This window comes from Megalops cyprinoides, chromosome 4 (assembly GCF_013368585.1).
Source record: "Megalops cyprinoides isolate fMegCyp1 chromosome 4, fMegCyp1.pri, whole genome shotgun sequence".
Classification (NCBI taxonomy): Eukaryota; Metazoa; Chordata; class Actinopteri; order Elopiformes; family Megalopidae; genus Megalops; species Megalops cyprinoides.
Window position 1 is genome coordinate 117,258 of NC_050586.1, and position 25,243 is coordinate 142,500.

The window sequence follows — 25,243 nt, forward strand, 5'->3', positions numbered from 1 at the left end:
CAGTCACATAATATTTACCCACCACCAGATGTCACTTTTCTCCGTTACACTATCATTATTTACATGTGGGACGTTGAATTTCAGTTTGAATTTTCATAGAATTTCATTTGGATGGCTAAACCGGCTGATACAGACGCAATTAGCGGGGTTATTCTGTACCTCAGTTGTGCAGACTCCTTTGTCCTATAGACAAGGTAGGTTAGTGAAATACGGGCATAAGACAGTTTTAAAATGGGTTATTTATGCCTTGCTACAACAAATTGATGACAACTTATGCGAAATATACCATCATCACACTTAATTATTGTTTTCCATAGAACAACGAAGTCAGCATTATCGTCATACTTTAACGTCTCTTTCAGTTTACGGTTCACAGGCTTTCGCCGGTGTCACAGTAAGTTCATACTACCTGGCTGCACAGGCTCCCAGCAAAACCAGTTCGCGTTGTTATGACCACAGCGTGCTGAGGTAGTTAGCAGGTTGTAGTGTACTTGGTGTCAAACTACATCAGTTTTAATATTGTATTAAATTATGCGGTGTTGTATAAATGCAGTATAATGTTCACAGCTGGCAGAAAGAGGCTACACACCCCGGGACCTCCAGCACCGGCGACACACGCGTCTCTCCCTCTCCGAATGCGCGCCCCCGCCGTGCGCCTGTCAGTGCTGGAGGCGTGTGCTCGCGGTCAGCTGCGGCACCAATGGCGATTCTGAAACGGGAATAAACTCTTTTCACGCACGCTCAGCTGAGCTGTAATAAACTGCTCGCTGCTGGAAAAACCTGTGGATATCAGACAGGAGGGAACAGCCCTGAAAGCATGAGCTGGGGAACAGAACTGTGGGTAAGATAGCTTGCTGGCTAACCGTATAGTGTTATATTGAGCATGAGACTTAGCTAGTCGGCTAGCGATTTATCCATATATCCAGCTAGCTAGACCACCAACAACCGAATGTTATTATCAACCTCTTTCAATGCGCATGCACAAGGTAGCTTGCTTGCTCTAACCTTGCTAACATCTATCTAGCTGATCTGATAGCTAACGTTAACGTTACCTGGTTGTAATTTGGACGGATGCGCTTTTATAGCCATCTGGCTCACTGGCTAACCGCTTAGCTTCTAAAGCAGCTGACTTGCTGACAGTTTGCCAGTTTAGCGTTTAATGTTACAACAGACTGTTTTCTAAACGAGCTGAATGTTTTTTTTGTCAAGCTGTGTGTCCTACAACGTTGTTTGTGAAAATGGCAGTGGATTCAGCGCAGCGATCCGGCGTCTGCAGTGATCTGCGACCGATCAACGCAACCTGCCACACATCGGACAGATACAGGGACACACAGAAAAACTATAAACCTTATATAGGCGGACAGACAGACGGACAGATGGATAATCTGTAAACGTTAGAAAGATTGCGCAGTACTTTTTGGCGTTACAGGTGTAACTAGTATTCTAGATAATTTCCGTTTACTAATATGAGCTATTTTTGCCTTATCATTTTCTGCGTTGATCTGAGGTATCTTCCATTAGCTGCAAACTCACATACCGCCAGCAGTCTGTATAACAGCCAACTATATGAACATCAGAAAATGATTATCATCATTCCTATTATTGTTGACAGTAGCAATGTATTAAAGCTAACGGTAAATGGTTAATTGGCTAATAAGTGGTGAAGCTTAATAGCGCCTGTCTGTAATCAGCGGCGGTAAAGGATAACGGGGCGATCATGGCGAGTGCAGCTCATTCACACACATATGCTGTCGGGCTGAAGCTGGATTCCCTGCTTCTTTTTCTCTCATTGTTTGTGGGGTGCGCCAAACTGCAGAATTTAGTGGTGTTTAAAATTAGTATCTAGGTCCTTTGGAGGTATAAGTTGAATTCATTATATTCATTCGTTTAATTCATTTTATTCATTTAATTCTAGAAAGTTCGAGATCGCGGATAGTAGCTAGTACATCATCGTAAATACAGGAAACAGCTCTACAGCTCTGTGTTAAGTGAGAATTAGCTGCCCTTAATTAACTGGGTAATTATATTCCACTGTTAATGTTCTATTCGTATGACTTCAGGGTGTTTCAGCCTACATTTTCACACATTTCTCAACAGATTGACCCAGAAGCCATTATTAATAGGCTAATAGTAAGGATACTGAAATTGTGGTAGTGACAGGCACACTTGTGAAATTAATTTTCCAAGATAGTGAGCAGATCCGTAAATATGAAACTGAATTAGTTCATTGATTGAGCAGCTAATTATGAAAATTATTTGGCCCCTATTCTTAAATGACTGACAGCCCTAAAAGGAAGATAATATGTTTTTATTCTAAGGATTATTAACATAGTTACTGTCTTTGTTGAAGCTGTTTTTGGGTGTCTCATTTGATTAAAATGGCTCTGTCGCACAGAGTAAAACAACTTTGTTGTATAGAGAAAAAACTGCTCTGCTGTACAGAGAAAAATTTCACTGCTATACAGGGAGAAGTTACCCCAGTTCATGTTTTGTATCACGTGAGTACATATGAACAAGAGCTCTTGGAAATGGTTGCTTTTCATGCAAGTTGTTACCTCCTTCGCTACAAGAAATTCATATTTAGCACAGTTTTTGTAACCTTGATTAAATTTACAGTTAACTGATGTAGTTAACCCACTGTGGTCAAATGACCAAAACATGGGAACCATTTATTTTGCCAAGTCAAAGCCACCTCTTCTAACCTGAACATTACATTACATTATTGACATTTAGCAGATGCTCTTATCTGGTCCGGCTTACACAGGTTAAACTGTTTACGTGTTGTTCATTTATAGAGCTGGATATTCACTGAGGCAATTGTGGGTTAAGTACCTTGCCCAAGCGTACAGCAGCAGTGCCCCGATGGGGAACCGGACAAGCAACCTTACTGTTACGAGCCCTGCTCCTTACCACTATGCTACACTGCTGCCCCTGAACCTACTTTGAAGTAAACTGAATATTTTAGTAGAATAGGAAAGAAAGCAAGGAGGGTAGGTGTATAAAAAATCTCATGCAAGAAAAATATTATATTTGGTATGAGGAGCCATATTTGATGGGAAAATGATCATATTTGTCTCCATATTTGACTTGTCATTATTAGATGACAGTTGACTGACAGCTGAGGGCCTTTCTGTAGGTGTTAAAGGCTGATCTGATTCCAAAGTGTTGTAGTGTGTCAGCTAAGAATCTGACTCACAACTTTACTGCCTCAGCTGGAAAAGAAAAATGCTGTTGCTTTAGTGTTGAGGCTTGTAAACAGAGTATCCTGAATCTCCAGGTCATCACAGACATGGACTCAGAAACAGTAATCCCATTAAAATTGTCTTACATTTTTAGAGATCAGAGACTTTTCTACAAACTTAAATGATCAAAGAATAAAGTCTTTATCTACCTCATGCAATTTACAAATGTTCAGCTGATGATATCTGCTGTTCCAGACCCCTTTGAAAAACAAGAGCAAAACTAAGGTTTCCCATTCGGCTTCAATCTGCTAGCATCCCTCCCCCACATGGTGTTGCTCCATCTGTTTGGGAGGCTGTCTCTTCACACCTCCATGCTGTTTCCTCCAAGTGCAGGCACCCCAAAGTGTCCCCACTAGTGAAGTTGCTTGTGTTTGTGTAAGAGGAGTATTCTCTTCTGTCCTGAAACAGAACAGAGATGTACATGAACATGAGATGTCCTCTAATTTCCTCTGTATTATTGCAGCATTGTAAAATATTACAGGATCTCTACGACCTGAATGAGCACAGTGGGACTGACCTGGAGCTGGGTTCAGTGAAGATCTGTCATATCTGTCATTATCATTGTCTGTTAAAAGTGAGTTGAGTTCTGCCCCTTGAAAAAAGCTGCAATTACAGCTTACCTGTTCTCAGATCAGTTATTCTGTCGGTGGCCCTAAACTGGCTGTATCCTGGGATTTCCTCTGCTGTTCCCAGGCCATCATTCATTCAGTCTTTGGCTGAAGGTTCGTCTCACTCCCTGGAGACGAATATAGCATATAGTTCTCTTTGTAATATTATACTGTAGAAACTATCGACTGAAGTAGTCTAAAACCAACTATTTCACAAATGAATCATAAGAAAAACGCAACCAGAAGTAGTCTAGGTCTATCTGCTGTTACATGGAAATTATGACTCCAGATAGATTTCTTCATATTTAGATGTTGCTTAGCAACATGGTAAGGTGTGGAATTTTTGCCAAATGCCAGATGCAATGATTTTAAAAATGAAAACCCAGCTCTTTATGGTCCTCTATCCCTGCTAAATTGTTGCAGTTCTCGTTGAAGAGGTCAGGTGAATACCAATCCAAGTCACTGTCTTGTAATTATTAATTCATAGACTGTCCTAGATTGTGTTTTGATTCTGAATAATGTTACATATCTACAGTGATTGGCACAGAGTTAAATTGAGCAAAGTGGATGGTGTTATTGTGTTATGAAATTATATTCATAAGACAAATTTGTTCCATCAATGTGTGAACAGAACTCTCATTGTAAATCAAAAATACAATCTGGAAGCAAAATAAAGATGTAGTTTTCTGACTATCTGTCAGTGAAGTAACTTCATCTGTCAGTGGAGTACCTAGCTGTCTGTGAAGTTACTACTTTGGTTGTGAGTGCAGTAAGTGGCTGTCTGTGGAGTACCTAGCTGTCTGTGAAGTTACTACTTTGGTTGTGAGTGTAGTAAGTGGCTGTCTGTGGAGTACCTAGCTGTCTGTGAAGTTACTACTTTGGTTGTGAGTGCAGTAAGTGGCTGTCTGTGGAGTACCTAGCTGTCTGTGAAGTTACTACTTTGGTTGTGAGTGTAGTAAGTGGCTGTCTGTGGAGTAGTTTCGCTGTAGCTGTGAGTGGAATGAGTGTAGCTCTTTCCTGTAGGAGCTTGTGTGGCTGCAGGGACTGGTGTGGAAGGACAGATACGGACTCATAATAGCATAGCTTGTCTCCATGTCAATGTTCATGTTGCATGCCAGGGCCTAGGGGGTGAGGGGGGGCATGGGGGGCATGGGGGTGAGGGTGGGGCTGTAATCGGAGCTGAGCCCCTCCCACCCCAGCCCTCTCAGGCAGCTCTATTTATACGCTGTTAGGCAGCAGCATCTGCAGTGTGGAATTCACACATGCGCGCGGGGGTGTAGCCTGTGTGTGCGCATGGAGGCGTGGCCTGTGTGTGGTTATGGTGCATGGTCTGTGTATGTGTGCACAGGGGTGGGGCTTGTGTGTGCGCACGGAGGCGTGGCCTGTATGTGCGTGGGGGCGTGGTGTCAGCACAGAGTCATAGAGAATACTGCCACTGTCTCAGCAGAGTCATAGAGAATACTGCCAATGTGTCCCAGCTGAGAGTATTAGAGAATACTGCCACTGTGTCTCAGCACAGAGTCAGAGAGAATACTGCCACTGTGTCTCAGCACAGAGTCATAGAGAATCCTGCTGCTGTGTCTCAGCACAGAGTTATAGAGAATACTGCTACTGTGTCTCAGCGCAGAGTCATAGAGAATACTGCTACTGTGTCCCAGTGCAGAGTCATAGAGAATACTGCTACTGTGTCCCAGCGCAGAGTCATAGAGAATACTGCTACTGTGTCCCAGCGCAGAGTCATAGAGAATACTGAGACTGTGTCTCAGCACAGAGTCAGAGAGAATACTGCCACTGTGTCTCAGCACATAGTCATAGAGAATCCTGCTACTGTGTCTCAGCACAGAGTCATAGAGAATACTGCTACTGTGTCTCAGCACAGAGTCATAGAGAATACTGCTACTGTGTCCCAGCGCAGAGTCATAGAGAATACTGCCACAAGTATTGGATGAAGGTGTTAATCTTACTGTATAAGTGTGCTCAGTCTCCTGTTCACCTGTTACATTTTTCTCCTCTGTTCCAGGATCAGTTTGACAGTTTGGAGAAGCACACTCTGTGGGGTATCGAGTTCCTTGAGAGGTATACAAAATTTGTCAAAGAGAGATGTGAAATTGAAGTCAGCTATGCAAAGCAAATCAGGTAAAAGCATTTTGGGTTTTTTGCACCAGATTGTTGTCTCATGTTAACTTGTGAGTTTGGATAAGGCCATCTGCCAAGTGACAAAATGTAAATATAAATGTTGTCCAAGGTGTGTAGATGTGTAAGTATATATACATTTGAGTCTTATGCAGTGTGAAAGAGCAGCAGTGCTTTCATGAGATTAACTCCTATGAAAGATTTCCAGACTTAAAGAACAGTTATGCAATTTTCACTTCATTTCATGATGGAAACACATGCGCTTTTTCAAACTCTTGCACTTTCTGTCCCCTGGGAAGTGGGAGTGGAGAATGTGCAGTAGTAAGAAACCCAAGTCTACAAATCAATCAATCATCAAAAGGCTTTCAAAGACGATATCTCTTTCTGGCGTAGTCTTTCCCTTTCTCTCCCTCTCTTTCCTCTCCCTCTCCGTCTTTTCTGTGGCTCCTCCTGCTCCACATGAGGCCACCTGTTGCAGGTGTGAAATGGCCTGTTCAGTGCTGCAGGGTGTTTCTGACAGCCGCTCACCTGTTTGGCTGCTCAGTGCTTTAGTTGTGAAACACGTGGTTATTTTAACTCTGTAAATTTATTAAAGTAACTTTCATGGACCAGTTTGTGTCATTTATTACATCCACCTTTCCTGGATGTCCCAGCAGCTGTTGTGTTGGTGCACAGAGTGGTTGGCTGCCTTGATTCTTCAGTGTGAAGCTCAGCCTCTAACAGAGGCCTGTCCTGATGGTGCAGTTCTGCAGTGCTGGCATACTGTGGAAGAGTGTTTCCTGCAAAGCTCCATATGAGATGCTGGAATATGTCAGCAACGACACTGGGAAACACCTGCTTTGCACGTAGCTGACTAACCAATGTAGAGCTTTATCCATTTATGGCTTAGTCCTCTCTCCCCTCCCCCCAGGGGGGCACCCCCTATACTTTGAAAACCATGGGTAAAAAGGTGTGCAAATTGTTACTTCCTGTTCCATTCCTTTCAGAATGGAAAAAAGTCTGTCTCTTCCTGTCCAGCTGTCCTTCAGCCATTCTCCATTCTAAACAGTTAGTGTTGAACTGCTGAGATCAGTAGATGAACAGCTTAGAAAAGCACACTGATCTGAGTTCAGCTCTCTTCCATTAGCCAACTGTGACATCATCTTCAGCATCAGATTATCAAAGTTTATACTGACTCCATATCTCCTGTAAATACAGTTGCTGTGTGAAACTGAAGACTCTCTGGCCTCAGCAGAAAGTCAATATGTGTTTGAAAGAACACTGCTGGTGCTTAAAGCAGTGGCATTGATTGTATTGATTGGCTAAGTACCGCCTCAGCCCCAGTGCAGAGTGAGTGGAGCTGTGTTCCTCACACAGTGTGCTGGAGAGGATGTGACACAGATCCAGCACTCCCCAACGTCCTGACCCGTATCCCCCACCCCCCTACTGACACACACACACACACGTACACACAGACATACACACACATGCACACACGTACACACACACACACATGCATACACGCACACACGCATACACGCACACACACACACACACACATACACACATACACACACAGACACATACACACAGACACACACACACACACACACATACACACACAGGCACACACGTACACACAGACACACACACGTACACACACACAGACACACACACGTACACACAGACACACACACGTACACACAGGCACACACGTACACACACACACACAGGCACACACACACACACACAGGCACACACATACACACACACAGGCACACGCGTACACACACACACACACACACACGTACACACACACAGGCACACATGTACACACACACACACACACGCGTGCGCAGTACGCTAGTACACTAAGAGGTGCACCCACCCATCTAATCTCACATAATCCTGGCCTGCATCTCATTGATTAAATATTGATCACATGGGCCCAGTTGTTCAAAAAGTTTAATCTGGATCAGAATGATCCGGATTTGGAAATCCCATGTTTTGCTATCCAGGATCAGGTAATCCATCTTACTTTTGTGCCAGTTTTTCAAAGCAACATTGGATTGCATCACCCTGCTCCAGATACAACTTTTTCAAGATTACCAAATCTGGATTACCAGTGCTCTAAATGGCACTACATATCACAATGTAGGCAACTAGCCTACATGTAAAGAACAACAAGTAGATTAGCCAGCATGGTGTCACTTTAAGTGTTTTTATTGAAACTAGTAGAGACAAATCAGCACAGGGAGCGTGCAACATAATACTTGCCTGTATAAGGACAATATATTGTCCTGCACAACATCGCTACCAGGCGCAATGTCCCTCTCTGTGATTATATTTATGATGCACCTGAGCCTGTTGAAGACCCAGACCAACCTCCAGCGTTCTCTCAGAATGAGGGACTGACTGGATGTGCAATAAGGGATCCCGTTGTTAGTAACTACTTTTGACTGGTTCATCTCTGATGTATCATTGTAAATAATATACAGTGATAAATGACAGTTAAAATTAAATATTTTTGTTTGATATTGACAGCTGTTTGGGGGATTATTTTATGGGGACAAAATCCTTTTTTTTTACTTTACTGTACTGAAAGGTTTAATAGGTAGCCTAATGTCCACTTTATCTACTTTTACAGTTAAATCAAGTGCAAAATATAAATAAATGTATATATACTACATGATACACATGTTGTATTATTTGACCAGTTTAAAGTTTTATTACATTTTGTTCCCGAAATCCACCCTGAGTCCACCCTTCTGCTGGGATCAGGACAATCCTGATTTTTTTGGATCAAAGGTATCCCAATCCTACTAAAAAGTTTTGAATAACAGATACTGAAGGTTTGATCCAGATCAAAACCAAGACTGGATTACGTGATTTAATCCGATTTCAGAATCCTTTTTTTTCTTTTGAACAATCCATTTTCAAGATTTGATCCAATCCGATAGCCGAAATCCGATCAGATTACTTTTGACCAACTGGGCCATGATGATGAGCACTCTGTACTGCTGAGACAGGGATCTGCTTGGGAACAGACCAGTCTGCAGGGAGTACTGACATTGTATTTGGATCAGTGACACAGTGTACTGGAACCAGCAACAGTACCAACAATGTACTGAGATCAGTAATAATGCACTGCTGTCCATGTACTAGGATCAGTAGTAGTACCAACAATGTACTGAGATCAGCAATATTGCACTGCTGACAGTGTAATGGCTCTTCCGCTCTTACCTGAGCACCTGAAACACTTCCCCCTAAAGGAACTTCTCATGTCTCAAACTGTCTCCTACTAAACCATAAAATAAAATTTAAAAAGTAAAGTAAGTAAAAAAGTAATGTAATAGTTTAACACACTTATTAGCTTCACCTGCTAGTTTGTCCCTTGCCTGGCCAACCTTAGAAAGCTGGTCATGCTGTGCTTCTAATATTGTTGACTCCATATGATTTTTCGCTTGTGTTGTATTGTACCTCACTTGTGAATACATGTAAATGTAATTCCTGTCTGTACTGAAGTGCTAGATAGGCAAACGCTAAGCAAACGCTAAGCAAATGCTGAGCAAACGCTGAGCAAATGCTGAACAAACACTAGGCAAACACTAGGCAAACACTGAGCAAACACTGAGCAAACGCTGAGCAAACGCTGAGCAAACGCTGAGTGAAGCAGTGCACCCCTCACCAATCCAGGGGTTTGGTTTCACATCTCAGGGCGTACTCACTGTAGGCCGGTTGCCTTGTACTGTGCCTGAGCACCATTGTCCCCCCTCCCCACTCCCCCGCTGGCCTGCGCTCACATTGCGCTGAACCTTCCGGGCCCGAGCATGCTTATGTCATCACGATGCGACTTTTTGTGTTGAAGAAAAGCGCTCTCGCACAGCACAATGGAGTATTTACTTTGTGGCTTATTTGGAGTCGTTTTGGGTGCGGTGACACACAACCCTCCCACATGCCTTATAGACTCATCAATTATGCAACGCAGCAATTTTCAGTTAATCATGCTGCACGTGTAAGAAGATTTTTACAGAGGCAGCTGACGATTCAGTCATTACGCTAAGGGACAGATCAATAATTTGTGTCAGATTACAGTAGCCTGATCACAATAATGTTAGCTAATGTTAACCAGTCAGGGCTACTACTTGTGTGTGCGCTACTGTCATCATTACAACAACAAGCATCTTCTATTACTACTTGGATAGTACACTTTTCAATTCATTCAAGATTATTTGGGTTAATAACAGGTCTGGTTCTCACCTTATTGATGAACGTGAATTGTCAGTTAGTAAAGCTCCAAATTCCTACGTCACCATCAGCTGCCTCCGTAAAATTCTTCTTATACGTGCAGCACGATTAACTGAAAATTGCTGCGTTGCATAATCAATGCTAACTGGCTTTCTAGCAATAGATTTGACAAACATAGCTAGTTAGCTAACAGGCTACCTATCTGAATGATTGTTGAAGACTAGCTACTTAAACAGGTTGGCTGCTTCATTTGTGATACTCTGACTAAGCCCGTGACAACAGAAATGTTTACATCGGCACATAAAGTATGGTTCATTTTATTTCGCTTGCTAGTAATCAAGCTATTGTGGAGATCCACAGAGTTATTTTTAGGTATAGCTCTACAGTATCAACCGATCAAACATTTTTGAGGTAGCCAGCTTGTTATATTTAAGGAAGTTATCTAGCTAATCAAATGATGGTTTAAAGGATTTATTATGACTGGGTGTGTAACTAACAGATATCCAGCTAACTGTTGCTATAACACAGTGGTTCTCAACCTTTTTTGAACAAACGCCCCCTGACCTCATCATGATACATTTGCCCCCCCCCACCCCACCACCACCACCACCACCACCGCCACCACACACAGACAGACAGACAGACTAATATTATTACGCTCATTCATGGAGAACTGTTTTTGGTCAAAATTAATGTCAAAATGTTGAAAACACTAATCACCAAACATTTTAAATGTTTTTTTTTCTATAACTGAAGAAGTGATGCAAGGATAAAGCACTCATCTTGTGGTCATCTCGTGCAGATCGCGTGAGCTTGAAGCCTCAGATTCTCACTTCTCCTTCCCCCTGTCCCTCTTGCCCTCTTTCTCTTCCTCATGCCCCTGTGAATTCCTGCTGAGTGAAAAGGTTTTGTTTCCTCCCAGGAATCTTTCAAAGAAATATCAGCCTAAGAAGACCACGAGAGAGGAGGAGGAAAGCAAGTGAGTCTGAATTCATCAGCGCAAAAAACTCATTGTTTTTCTACAGCAATAAAATGAACAAAAGCGCAGTTTACATTTAGAGACTGTGAAAGGATCTTCCTCTTTATCATCGGTGGAATTTAGTGGATTTTATGAAATTTTGTTATACAAAAAGACTCTTAACAGATGCATACAACCCAGATTCTCAACTGGTCACTGTATCACCATCTAGAAAGGCTTTTATATGAAAAATTTTAAAACAACTGATTATTGTCACATTCCAGTACAACATTTCATGCTTGATCTCACAACAGCAACATCTGTTTTACAAATGAGTCATTTTCCTTATTTTATACGTTTTTGTTCATAAACTATAAATGATTCCTCTTGGAATAATGAGTTTGAGATCAGCTGGATGTTCCTTTTGCTGTTTTAAGGTACAGGCCATGTTCCTTTAAAAGAATCTCTGTCGCAGCGCATCTGGAAAAAGATCACTCTGTAGAACATAGCAAATGAAAGCACTGTGAAGTGGAAATCTGCAGCTCTCTTTCAGTGAGCAGGATATCAGTTTTTCTCTTAAAGGTATTCATCGCCCGGGTTCAGCAGCAGGGCTGGCCAGCACATGCAGATAGTCAAAAGCCAGCTGGAGTTTTCAGCAGCCAGAAAAATTTATCAAGTTGGATTCTGTTAGGCGCGCATTTGTGGGGTGGCGACATTGTATATTATTAGCTAAAACAGCTAGCCAGCAAGAGAAATACAGCCAAAGGTGACAGCTAAACTACAGTAATTATTGCTACAACTACTTAGCTATTTAGCTAGCCAGACAGCACAGCCACTCAGAATAGGAGGTATCTCACCTTTTACCGATGACATGCAACAGAGTTGGGGTCAGATCCATTTAATTTCGGTCAGTACAGGGAATGACTAGAAATTCACTTCATGAACTGAAAAATCTTTAATTTTGCAATTTTTAATTCATACTTTGAACTTCAATACATTTCTTTGAATGAAATAACTGAATTGAAATGGAATTGACCCCAGCATGTACATTTTCAGAACATGGTCTGTGTAGTTAGTAGGTACTAAACGATACATTCAGCTCATTAAATGAAACATTTAGCAAAATGCAATACATGAGACCAAATAATCACAAAGCGATATTCCCCCAAGAAATAATGCTGTTACGAAAACAAAAATATCACGATTGAATGGCTTCTTTTCTTTTTCTTTCCTTTCTTCAGATATCAAACCCCTAGCCGTGCCATTATGTAGCATGGATTTGATTGACCTACTGCTTTAATAAAGCACATCCATGATTAGCTAAATAAAGTAAGAAGAGAGACCAAAATGAATGTATTTGTACTGAATATGAACGTAGTTGTATTGATTACATGGTACCTAGCTTATTACCATACTTGTAACTTTCTGAACATTATCTAAATGTGCCGCTGGACTTGCTAGCTAGCCAATGAAGGAGCAAGCAAACCCAGCATTTCTGAGCATTCTTTGAATGCCATAGGAGGAAGTATCGTTTATATTTTTTAATGCAAGAAGCACCTGTTAGAGTGGCTGGTGACCCTGCAACTTTAACCTGCTGAAGAGGAAATGCATTGGTGAGCTGACGGCTGTTCCTTTTGGACCCTGCACCATTATACCTGAGGTGAAATCTCAGCCCTGTCCGGAGCATCTGGAAGTATCAGTCACACACAGGCTCTTCCTGGTACACATTTAGTACTGGACAGTGTGATTGTGAGGGAAAAATCTCCCTCAGAAAGCTGCTTGGACTCTCCTTCTCTGCATAACGCTGAGGGTCAGACACATGACAGCACTGGTAATGACCCCAGGCCTGTCAGAGTGAATAAGTGCAGAGTGCAGGGTCCTGCTGTGCTGTATGCATGCTGTTTACTGTGACATCATTTCCTCTGACAGGTACACATCATGTCGTGCTTTCCTGATGACGCTGAACGAGCTAAATGACTATGCTGGGCAGCATGAAGTTATCGCCGAGAATCTCACCGCCCAGATCGTCTCAGAGCTCACCCACTATGTTCAGGAGCTGAAGGCTGAGAGGAAGTTGGTAAGGTGTCATTTCCACTTCCTTTTTGCCTTGTGCCCTCAATCAGCTGGTGTTGGTGAGCACCTCCTTGGCCATAGTGCCTGTGTGTCAAAGAAGGTCAGAGGTCAAAGAGTGCCACAGAAATAAGAGGGGAGTATGGCTGTGTCCTGTTCCTCTGACAGGGCTCCACTTATGGGAGGAAAAAAGTAGTGGAGCTGCTTCATTAAGAGGTATGAGAGTGTTCCAAAGTCTGTGAGAAGCCTGTGCTCTTCACTTTGTTACATGCGTTTGTATGCCTGTACATGTATTTCATCTCTGTATCACTGCAGCTTCCTGTTGATCAAAATCTGACCGTTATGTCAGCCTTAGTTCTAGCTACAACCCTGAGCCTAGACATAACCCTAGCCATACACAACAAAATAAAGCATTTCTGTTAGAATATCCCATCATTTAGAATAATGTGCCCTCAAAATAGCTAGCATTTCGGGTGAATTTGTAAGGACACCTGGCAGTGAGGGGCGGCAGTTGGGCAGAGGGGCCAGGAGTGGAGCTGGGGAGCAGAGCAGAGCAGAGCAGAGCAGGGAGAGCAGAGCAGGGAGAGCAGAGCAGGGAGAGCAGAGCAGAGCAGAGAGAGCAGAGCAGGGAGAGCAGAGCAGGGAGAGCAGAGCAGGGAGAGCAGAGCAGAGCAGAGCAGGGAGAGCAGAGCAGAGCAGGGAGAGCAGAGCAGAGCAGAGCAGGGAGAGCAGAGCAGAGCAGAGCAGAGCAGAGCAGGGAGAGCAGAGCAGGGAGAGCAGAGCAGAACAGGGGGAGCAGAGCAGAGCAGAGCAGAGCAGGGAGAGCAGAGCAGAGCAGAGCAGGGAGAGCAGAGCAGGGAGAGCAGAGCAGGGAGAGCAGAGCAGAGCAGAGCAGAGCAGAGCAGGGAGAGCAGAGCAGAGCAGAGCAGGGAGAGCAGAGCAGAGCAGAGCAGGGAGAGCAGAGCAGAGCAGAGCAGAGCAGAGCAGGGAGAGCAGAGCAGGGAGAGCAGAGCAGAACAGGGGGAGCAGAGCAGAGCAGAGCAGAGCAGGGAGAGCAGAGCAGAGCAGAGCAGAGCAGAGCAGGGAGAGCAGAGCAGAGCAGAGCAGGGAGAGCAGAGCAGAGCAGGGAGAGCAGAGCAGGGAGAGCAGAGCAGAGCAGAGCAGGGAGAGCAGAGCAGAGCAGAGCAGGGAGAGCAGAGCAGAGCAGAGCAGGGAGAGCAGAGCAGAGCAGAGCAGGGAGAGCAGAGCAGGGAGAGCAGAGCAGAGCAGAGCAGGGAGAGCAGAGCAGAGCAGAGCAGGGAGAGCAGAGCAGAGCAGAGCAGGGAGAGCAGAGCAGAGCAGAGCAGGGAGAGCAGAGCAGAGGAGTGGAGTAGGGGCCTGTGTGACATTTCTGTGCTGGAGACCGAGGAGGACAGAGAGAAAGGGCTACTGTGCGTCTGCCACACGCAGCATCAGTTCTGCTGTTGTTCAGTAATTTACAGACTGCTCTGGGATCAGTGGGAGGGGAGGAATGCAGGGGTTAGCATGGCAGCAGTTCCTAACAGACTCATTATCACAGCCAGGACAGCAGCATTCAGCTGCGGCACTCGTGACCCCGCTCCACCCACCGGCTTTACAGGCCTTTTGTGGAGTGAATGTGTGACACTGTCCTGCCTCTCTGTGTGTAAACATGTTTCATTGTGGCAGCTGCAGAGACAGACAGCCGTGTGACATCCTGACTCGGCTCAGCACTCTCTCCCACAGACCCTACAACTGCTCATACTGCCAGCGTTTTTACATACATCACTACCCCATAATGCACATTTATTGGCAGTAATTCTGTGTTTAACTATCATTATTATTAAATCACTATTTGCTGTTTTTGGAAATTAGGCAGAATTTCACATCACAGTTGTTCAGAGAGAAATATGTTCTCTTTGAAATCAGTGGTGTTGGTTATTAGGGAGACTTTAAAATAATATCACTGAATCGGCCTGCAGCAGAGTGAGCTGTCATTCTCCTCTAAATACTCACTGAACACCTGTTGAACATCTCATATCACATTGCATTACATTATTGGCATTTAGCAGAAGCTCTTATCCAGAGCGCCTTACATAGGGTACAATTTTCACATTACCCATTTATACAACTGGATATTCACTGAGACAATTCTGAGTTAAGTACCTGCCCCCAGGGTGCATCATATGAATGATTCCCCTCTTCACAGGATGTATTTTAGGCTTACATGGCTTAGACCGATCAGGACTCTCCTCACAGGAGAGTTATATTAGCCTGAATCCTGTTAGTGTTTTACTGCCCTCCTGGTCTGCCCCCAGTGCCCAGGAGAGGTGGGTAACACCACCATGGTGGTGCATTAGAAACCCCCTGCAGACAGATTGGGGTCTGTAGCTGTTGCAGGGTTTTAAATGTCAGACAAGCTTGCATTCTGAGAAGACCTGCAGTTTGCTGTATGCACACTGCACAGTCAGTCTGTGCTCAGTCTCTCAGTTTGTCTGTAGGTTCGGCAGAAGGTCCAGCCTTACAGGCCCGTGGGCTGTGTGCTGGTGTTGAAAATGCACGTGTGTTTGGTTTATTCTTTCAGGCCTGTGGGCTGTGTGCTGGTGTTGAAAATGCGTGTGGTGTTGGTTTATTCTTTCAGGGCTGTGGGCTGTGTGCTGGTGTTGAAAATGCGTGTGGTGTTGGTTTTTTCTTTCAGCATTTCCACGATGGACGAAAAGCCCAGCAACACATTGAGAACTCCTGGAAACAGCTGGAATCGGTTTGTGTGCTTTCTCTTTTATGAAGTTCATCAGGCATATCATGTTCATTATTATCATAATAATAATGAACATATGGAAGTTGTCTGATACTTTGGTTTAGTGCAGTGTTTCTCAGTCCTACTCCTGGAGCCCCCCTGTCCTGCATCTATCCTCACTCCAAACAGTGTGATTAACATGCTCTTGATTAAATCAGGTCTGCTCAGCTAATCAAAAGTGCCACTGATGAGTTCAGTCAGGTAGGTAGAGCAGGGAAAAATGGAAAACGTGCGGAGCAGGGGGGCCCCAGGAACAGGATTGAGAATCAGTGGTTTAGTCCAATTAGTCTCCTCAGAGGACACAGAATCCTGCCATAATCTGTTGTTGAAGGTACAAGTAATATAATGTCTTATTATCATGATTTTTTAATTTGAACTACATTAGTTGTCGACTCCATAAAGCTCATTTACTGCCTCCAGTCAAAACATCGAACGGCTGACTCTGTCCATGAGTGTGGTAGTTTTATTTTACGTTTACATGCACATTTATTTATTTAGCAGACATTTTTTTCCAAAGCAACGTACAAAAGTGCATACAGTAAGTATAATGACAGTACAGGGACAGGATATGTACAGTTCCACAATGAGACAATAGTTCTCAGCTGAGAGCTGTTTCAAGTCTGTTTGAGAACGCAGTACTAGCAGAGTATAGGGCAACTAACAAGATCTGAATTCAAAAACACAGCAGTTTTTAACAGCACTGATCCAGGTGGGGAGCTGAACGATGATTTATTTGTTTGTGTGGACTGTTTGATACCAGCGCCTGTGTCTCTTTTAGAGTAACTTCAGGTTTCTCTCTCTCAGAGTAACTGCAGGTTTCTCTCTCTCAGAGTAAGCGCAGGTTTCTCTCTCAGAGTAACTGCAGGTTTCTCTCTCTCAGAGTAAGCGCAGGTTTCTCTCTCAGAGTAACTGCAGGTTTCTCTCTCTGAGTAACTTCAGGTTTCTCTCTCTCAGAGTAAGCGCAGGTTTCTCTCTCAGAGTAACTGCAGGTTTCTCTCTCTCAGAGTAACTGCAGGTTTCTCTCTCTCAGAGTAAGCGCAGGTTTCTCTCTCAGAGTAACTGCAGGTTTCTCTCTCTCAGAGTAACTTCAGGTTTCTCTCTCTCAGAGTAAGCGCAGGTTTCTCTCTCAGAGTAACTGCAGGTTTCTCTCTCTCAGAGTAACTTCAGGTTTCTCTCTCTCAGAGTAAGCGCAGGTTTCTCTCTCAGAGTAACTGCAGGTTTCTCTCTCTCAGAGTAACTGCAGGTTTCTCTCTCATAGTAACTGCAGGTTTCTCTCTCTTAGAGTAAGCGCAGGTTTCTCTCCCTCAGAGTAACTGCAGGTTTCTCTCTGTCAGAGTAAGCGCAGGTTTGAGAGGGACTGCAAAGAGGCTGACAGAGCACAGCAGTACTTTGAGAAGATGGATGCTGACATCAATGTGACAAAAGCCGATGTGGAGAAGGTGAGTTTATTACAGCTTGGGACATTATTGATGATAATATGGATTGATGAATAAATAGATTCAATGTGTTCATGAATATGTGAATGAATATACAATGTGTTTGAGAGGCTGAGTAAACCAATGAGCTAGTGACCTGCTGTGCATGCGTTAGCGTGCTGCTGGCGGTGTGGCATGTAGAGGTGTGTCAGAGGGTGTCTGTGCATTGCTGGACTGCCGGAACGCAGCAGGACAGGCACAGGCGGTGGCCTGTCGGCAGTGCTGGGGGCTCCCTGAGCACTCTGTCCCCCTGCTCCATGCAGAGGGGGGCGTGACCTGCGGGTGTAGGGGATGTGCTGTTGGGACAGTGCTGTGTGTGCCCCCCCTCAGGCGAGGCAGCAGGCCCAGATGAGGAACCAGATGGCAGAGCACAGTAAGAGCGAGTACTCCTCCAGCCTGCAGAGTTTCAACCAGGAGCAGACCCAGCACTACCACACTCTCATACCCCACATCTTCCAGGTAATACCACACCCTCATACCCCACATCTTCCAGGTAATACCACACCCTCATACCCCACATCTTCCAGGTAATACCACACCCTCATACCCCACATCTTCCAGGTAATACCACACCCTCATACCCCACATCCTCCAGGTAATACCACACCCTCATACCCCACATCTTCCAGGTAATACCACACCCTCATACCCCACATCTTCCAGGTAATACCACACCCTCATACCCGACATCTTCCAGGTACTACCACACCCTCATACCCCACATCTTCCAGGTAATACCACACCCTAACACCGCCCATAGCTCAGGAACTATATGTACAGACTGTTTGATGTGGGTGAGTTGTGTTTGATGCTCTGGGTTTGTCAGTCCTGAGCTGGTTGGTGAAAGAGATGACCTGTGACCCTGCAGAGGATCCAGGAGATGGAGGAGTGCAGGATTGGGCGGGTGGCGGACTGTATGCGTGCGTTTGCAGAGGTGGAGCGGCGCGTCCTGCCCATCCTCGCAAAGTGTCTGGACGGGATGACCAAGGCAGCTGACAGCATCCAGCCCAAAAACGTGCGTCACACCCTCACCCATCAGCTAATTCAGACAGACTGAGGCTCTGAGAAGTGGTGATGTAGAGAACCAGAGGACTGATACAGTTGATACAGTCATTTGAGTTGGTACACATTTATTAATAAAGAATACAGTTGTACAACTTTATCACCCAACAATTATCTGCGTGCTTTCTGGCAGTGCCCCCCTGTGTTGCAATTTTGGACACAGATTTTCTCTGCTTTATCTGGCATCACTGGTCTCAGTTTACCCCTTGATCCAACATTATGTCTCCCTGGAAACTCCCTGGTCTGCAGATTGCCATGAGCACTTTCATTGGTCATTGCAAAAAAAGTTACCTTCACAAACTGGAAAAATAAAATCTAAATATCTTTGGCACAGTGGACGTCTTTAATGTTTGATCAATTCCAAATGGAAAAATCAATCATGACTGTCAAAAATAAATCCAGAATCATCATAGAAACATGGGAGCCATTTATTGCTTACTACAATCTATACTAACCTAATGTCATAACTGATCTTTTTCACCCATTGTAGTCAGGAGAGCTGCTGCTCGCATACACATTTGTACTGACATTCACGTTCACACGAAAAAATGCATGTGCGCACCCAGACACACACACACACACACACACAAACACACGCATATCTACCCTGCCCTGTTGATTGTTTTTTCCTTTCTAATTGCTGTTTATGTGCTATGTTTACATGTATGTCTACTGTATGTTTTTTGAATAAATAAATAATCAAAAAAAATAAAGACTGCAGTTATGCAGAGGTGCAGAACTGGAGGATTAATAATCATAGGTGATAAGCTGATAACAGAATATGGACTCCAGCTGTTTGAGCCGCAGCTCTTCTTGGGCAGGCCAGCCTTCAGTCGGAGCTCAGCATCACAGTAATTCACAGCAGGAGCTCTGTGGCTCCGCAGAAAGCAGCTTCAGCTCCCTGTGACATGTGGCCGGCGCTCCGGTCTCAGCTGTGGCGAGTGCCTGATAGCCCTGTTACCCCAGGCTTCATTCTGAAGGGACACATGAGTAAAAACAGCCAGGTGTTCATGCCAAAGTGAGACATGTGGCTCTCCCTACAGGACTCCAAGCAGGTGGTGGAATCCTACAAGTCTGGGTTCGAACCCCCCGGGGACGTGGAGTTTGAAGACTATGAACAGGCGATGAGGAGGGTGGCATCCGAGTCCAGCCTGCCTCACTCCCGCGGGGAGAAGGCCAGCAGCAGGAACAAGGGCAAGCTGTGGCCTTTCATCAAGAGGAACAGGGTAAAGGCGCCATCCACACTGATCCCAGAACAGTACACAAAGTAGCCTTTCATCAAGAGAAATGGGGTAAAAGCACCGTGCACACTGATCCCAGAACAGTACACAAAGTAGCCTTTCATCAAGAGGAACAGGGTAAAGGCGCCATGCACACTGATCCCAGAACAGTACACAAAGTAGCCTTTCATCAAGAGAAACGGGGTAAAGGCGCCATGCACACTGATCCCAGAACAGTACACAAAGTAGCCTTTCATCAAGAGAAACGGGGTAAAAGCGCCGTGCACACTGATCCCAGAACAGTACACAAAGTAGCCATTCATCAAGAGAAACGGGGTAAAAGCGCTGTGCACACTGATCCCAGAACAGTACACAAAGTAGCCTTTCATCAAGAGAAAGAGGGTAAAGGCGCCGTGCACACTGATCTCAGAACAGTACACAAAGCAGCCTTTCATCAAGAGAAACGGGGTAAAAGCGCCGTACACACTGATCCCAGAACAGAATCACATCTGTTATTGATGCACCCAGCTAAAAGGCAAATGAATTTTGGAGCGTGACAGCAGCACTTTAAAACGGGAAAAAACCCATGGTTAATTTGGAATTTACAGATTTATTTCATTGAAAGTTCACCCCAAACCTATTTACAGTCATTTCATTATATCATGTAGGTTCTTCAATAATCTATGTCCTACCAGTACATTTCACCTCAAAAAAAATACAAAAATAATACAGTGAACCTGCAGGGTGTGTATCCGAACCTGCAGTGTGTGTATCCGAACCTGCAGTGTGTGTATCCGAACCTGCAGAGTGTGTGTATCCGAACCTGCAGGGTGTGTATCCAAACCTGCGGAGTGTGTATCCAAACCTGCGGAGTGTGTATCCAAACCTGCGGAGTGTGTATCCGAACCTGAGTGTGTATCTGAACCTGAGTGTGTATCTGTATCCGAACCTGAGTGTGTATCCGAACCTGAGTGTGTATCTGTATCCGAACCTGAGTGTGTATCTGAACCTGAGTGTGTATCTGATGGCTCGCTTGCAGCTGTGCTGCTGTGGTTTGCATCAGGAGGCACGGAGTCTCAGCACTCTGCCCGTTCCGCTTCGGTGGTGTTTATCTTTGTTCATTTACATGCAGTATGTGACTGTTTTGATGTGATGTGACTGTTTTGATCATTATTATTATTGATGCAATTGATCACATTGATGCAGACACAGTCCTTGAGTGTGTAAAGAAACACAGTACAGAACAGTGCCTCATCTGTGGTGACTCCTCCTCTCCTCCTCTGTCCCTCCGGCCAGTCTCTCCTCCTCTGCCCCTCCGGCCAGTCTCTCCTCCTCTGTCCCTCCGACCAGTCTCTCCTCCTCTGTGCCTCCGGCCAGTCTCTCCTCCTCCGTGCCTCCGGCCAGTCTCTCCTCCTCTGCCCCTCCGACCAGTCTCTCCTCCTCTGTGCCTCCGACCAGTCTCTCCTCCTCTGTCCCTCCGGCCAGTCTCTCCTCCTCTGTCCCTCCGGCCAGTCTCTCCTCCTCCGTGCCTCCGGCCAGTCTCTCCTCCTCTGTGCCTCCGGCCAGTCTCTCCTCCTCTGTCCCTCCGGCCAGTCTCTCCTCCTCTGTCCCTCCGACCAGTCTCTCCTCCTCTGCCCCTCCTCCTCCTGTTCCTCACCTGCCTTGTCCTTTCCCATAATTCCTGGCTCTGTGCAGCTTGGCTATTGATCTCTGGAGTATTGAATGTAGTGTTAGGGATTGTGTGTTTGTGTGTGTGTGTGTGTGTGTGTGTGTGTGTGTGTGTGGACCCACAGCACTGGAACACACACACACACACACTGCACAGGGTCACCTGTGCTGACAGTTTGTTGAAGCCTCCTGTGTGCTGTGTAGTTTGTATGAAGTGTTGTCTCTCTATCACAGCTGCATGACAGATCAGCAGCAGCACAGAACTCTGGTTACAGCAGGTCCTGTTGTGTGTTTGAGGTGACAGGTGGTGCACATCTGCAGACTGCAAGGACAGAACTGAAAGTTCTGGAAAACTGGGGCACAGTGGCACTGGGGGACCATTCTTCTCAATGTGACCTACATCATCAAGGAGGCTGCCAACAGTTATTCTGAGAATAACTGGCTGAGTCTGAGTAGAGAGTGTCCTTCTAATGGAGTTTATCTGTGAGATAAGATAAACTGAGATAAGATGATAATAATGATGATGATGATGATGATGGCATTTATAAAGCATCTCTCAGCCTTTTGAGGTTCTCAGAGACTGGCTCTTTACCGTCCCGTTTACCGTGAAATCTGACAGCCCCTCTGTGAGACTGCTGGCCTTTTCTTTACGTCCCTATTACAAGGACTGTTATCTGCTTTGTTATCTGTTTATCTGTGTTTTCCTTTCACTCTCCAAAAGAGAGCCCAAATCAATTCCAAATCAGCTGCTCTTCTGATATAACCGGCACTCAAACGTTGTGTGGCTCTGTGCTCAGTGAAGGGCAGAATGAATGCTTCATTTATGCTTAAGGTAACTAGTATACAGCATGAAACAGTGCATCTCTGAGATTCGAAGCAAGTTAAATCATAATGTTTTAATGTGCATAATGTTGTGTGTAATATTGTATAATATTGTGTAGGCCAGTCTGGTACAGAGAACTCTACACATCCCTGCTGATCCTCTCTGGCTGTGTGACGTTATCCCTCACAGCAGGCTACACACTCCCCACACTCCCTGTCTTCTCTAAGGTGTTCATCAGGCAGTGCAACTGTAAACAGTGGGCATTTCTTTATCCCCACAGAATGCTTTCCTGCACAACATGCCAAAATTAATAGTGAAAGATCTTGCATGCAAAGAGAGAATTTGCAGCTTGTAATAGGTTGCATAAAAATATCTATGCTTTTTACACAATTTTCTAACTTCTAACATTGTTTTGATGGTTGATTTGATTGAAAAGCCGCTGTTATGTTGTCTTATTTTTCTCCCTTGTGTTTCCTTTCATCCATTCCGTTTGGCTCCTCTCGGCTGTGACTCCATCTCTGTGTCCAAAAGCTCATGTCCTTGTTAACATCCCCCCGCCAGCCCCCCCCTCCCCCTCCTGCCTCACCAGCACCCTCTGCTGTTCCTAACGGGCCCCACTCCCCCAGACAGCACAGGGACCCCCTTTCACATCGCCTCAACGATCTCATGGGCTCCAAACCCAGAATGCATTGCTTCCGGAGCCTGAAGCGCGGGGTAAGTTGCCCTGTGGGCATCCCGTGTCTTGCTGTGTGCTGCTCTCTTTGGGTGGGGCCACTGACTTGTCCATAATTAAAAATATCATAATTAAAAGTCAAGGAACTAACCGACTATACCAGAGATAAATTGTTGTGTTATTTTTATGGCTTTCTTGTCAGATTTAAGGCTGATCTCAGATCAGATCTTCATCTTGGGCGAGTCACAGAGGAGGCAGATAAACACCATCCCATTGCTGTCTCCCAAACACCATCCCATTGCTGTCTCCCAAACACCATCTCACTGCTATCTCCCAAACACCATCTCACTGCTGTCTCCCAAACACCATCTCACTGCTATCTCCCAAACACCATCTCACTGCTGTCTCCCAAACACCAAACACCATCTCACTGCTGTCTCCCAAACACCAAACACCATCTCACTGCTGTCTCCCAAACACCAAACACCATCTCACTGCTGTCTCCCAAACACCATCTCACTGCTGTCTCCCAAACACCAAACACCATCTCACTACTCTCTCCCAAACACCAAACACCATCTCACTGCTCTCTCCCAAACACAATCTCACTGCTCTCTCCCAAACACCAAACACCATCTCACTACTCTCTCCCAAACACTACTCCCTGCTCTCTCCGAAACACCATCTCCTGCCTGCAGTGTGAGTGTGTAGTTGTTCTCCAGGCTGTGTCAGTGCCGTTATCCTGCAGATTGTTGTATGAAACACATTCACGTTCATTGTGCTGCATTTCCCAGACAGGGAAGTAACATATAAAAAGATGCAGGTTGCACCTTCCTCTGCAAAATTGAAAGTATTCAGATACTCAGAGTTTACTCAGAGTTTACTCAGAGTTTACTCTGCAGTGTTTCTGACAGCTCTGTGTGCCCTCTCCTGCACGTCCTCTGTATTCTGCATCCTCTCTCTGCCTGTCACACACTACCATACTTGTATTCTTTCTTTCTCCAGTAGATCCTGTCCTCTACTCTTTATTGTATTCTGTAAATTTACCCTGTTGGTGAAACCATGGAGCCCCTCCCCTCCTGCTTCTCAGTGGATCTGCATAGTCACACGTCTGATCTTTGATCTGGTAGTGACATGTAATAGTGACAGAGTTGTGTCTCGGAGGAATTTGTGTTTAAATCATCAGGACAATAGGGTGAGCAGGATATCAAAGCTCAGATGTCCATGACGAGGCTGAAACAGTACCCTCTCCCAAACGCCCCCCCCCCCCCCCCCCCCAAACATGGGGCCCTCCAGCTCATCCAGTCAGGGGTGCATCCCAGACCTCCTTCCCAGCCTTTGGTTTTGACAGCATGATGAGCATATTTTCTCATTCTGTTCTTCCCATTAGTTTGGTTTCCATTAGTTTTGGATATGAAATATATGTTCCATACATGTTGCTGCAGTATTTCTGAACGTGGTAAACGGCAGTGCGGGCGTCCTGGCTTCCCGCTCGATAGGCCACACGCTGCGTGGCTTTAGCGCCAGCGCGGTTCTCCTGCTGCCCTCTCTCTCCCAGCCCTGTTCTGCATTCAGAGGAGAGAAAATGCAGATTACCACTGATGATAAAGGCAAGACAGGGCACAGCGGGGCCTGCTTGCTCCCCCAGCAAGATTCTACACTCTGAGAGGAGTTTGCCATTTTAAGGTGTGTGTGTGTAAAAGTGTGAGTGAGTGTGTGTGTCTGTGTGTCTGTGTAAAAGTGTGAGTGTGTGTGTGTGTGTGTGAGAGAGAGAGAAAGAGGCAGAGAGTGGAGGCTGTGGGACTGAAGCAGCTTCCCTCCAAGGTGATTTTAAAAGGAAAAACTGGAGCTTTCTTTCCTCTTCTAACTGAAGGGCAAATTGTTGTTTTTATATTCATTCATCAAATCATTCATTTTCATATTTCATCTATTATTTGATTCTATTATTATTCTTGCTTCTATTTTAAATTTATATTTGTTTATTGTATTTTGCAGGTGGTATCAAATGAGCCCTCACTCCTCATGCTGGGAGTGTGTGTTTGCTCCTCCCAGTATTAGCAGGTCCATACGGCTGCGGCTGGGTGCAGGGCCACGCTCTGACCGTTATTACACATTAAGACCACAGTGGCTGTGCGCCCCCTGCTGGCCATGGCAGAGTAGAGGGAGGGGGTGCTCTCAGACACTGTCTCCCTCTAGTGGCAACTCCAAGCAGGCAGTGTGTAAGGGCAGTGCCCTGTGTGCATCTGTGAGTGAGTGCTGGTTAAGATGAGAGTGTATTATCTTAAAGTAT

At 45.1% G+C, this 25,243-nt stretch overlaps 1 protein-coding gene across 2 annotated transcripts in view; it reads left to right on the forward strand.

Annotated features, from left to right (window-relative positions):
• Nucleotides 1-676: 676 nt before the first annotated feature.
• LOC118775984 (formin-binding protein 1-like) overlaps nucleotides 677-25,243 on the forward strand; it is a 38,449-nt gene continuing 13,882 nt past the window's right edge. For both annotated transcript variants that reach the window (XR_005004902.1, XM_036525994.1), the window contains exons 1-10: nucleotides 677-841; nucleotides 5,871-5,986; nucleotides 11,133-11,189; nucleotides 13,098-13,245; nucleotides 15,934-15,996; nucleotides 17,367-17,471; nucleotides 17,838-17,966; nucleotides 18,376-18,522; nucleotides 19,613-19,795; nucleotides 22,812-22,994. Coding sequence is in view for 1 of the 2 variants with exons in the window: in XM_036525994.1 (XP_036381887.1) it covers nucleotides 818-841; nucleotides 5,871-5,986; nucleotides 11,133-11,189; nucleotides 13,098-13,245; nucleotides 15,934-15,996; nucleotides 17,367-17,471; nucleotides 17,838-17,966; nucleotides 18,376-18,522; nucleotides 19,613-19,795; nucleotides 22,812-22,994 (1,155 nt within the window). In the remaining variant the exon portion in view is untranslated. The remainder of the gene's footprint in view (nucleotides 842-5,870; nucleotides 5,987-11,132; nucleotides 11,190-13,097; nucleotides 13,246-15,933; nucleotides 15,997-17,366; nucleotides 17,472-17,837; nucleotides 17,967-18,375; nucleotides 18,523-19,612; nucleotides 19,796-22,811; nucleotides 22,995-25,243) is intronic.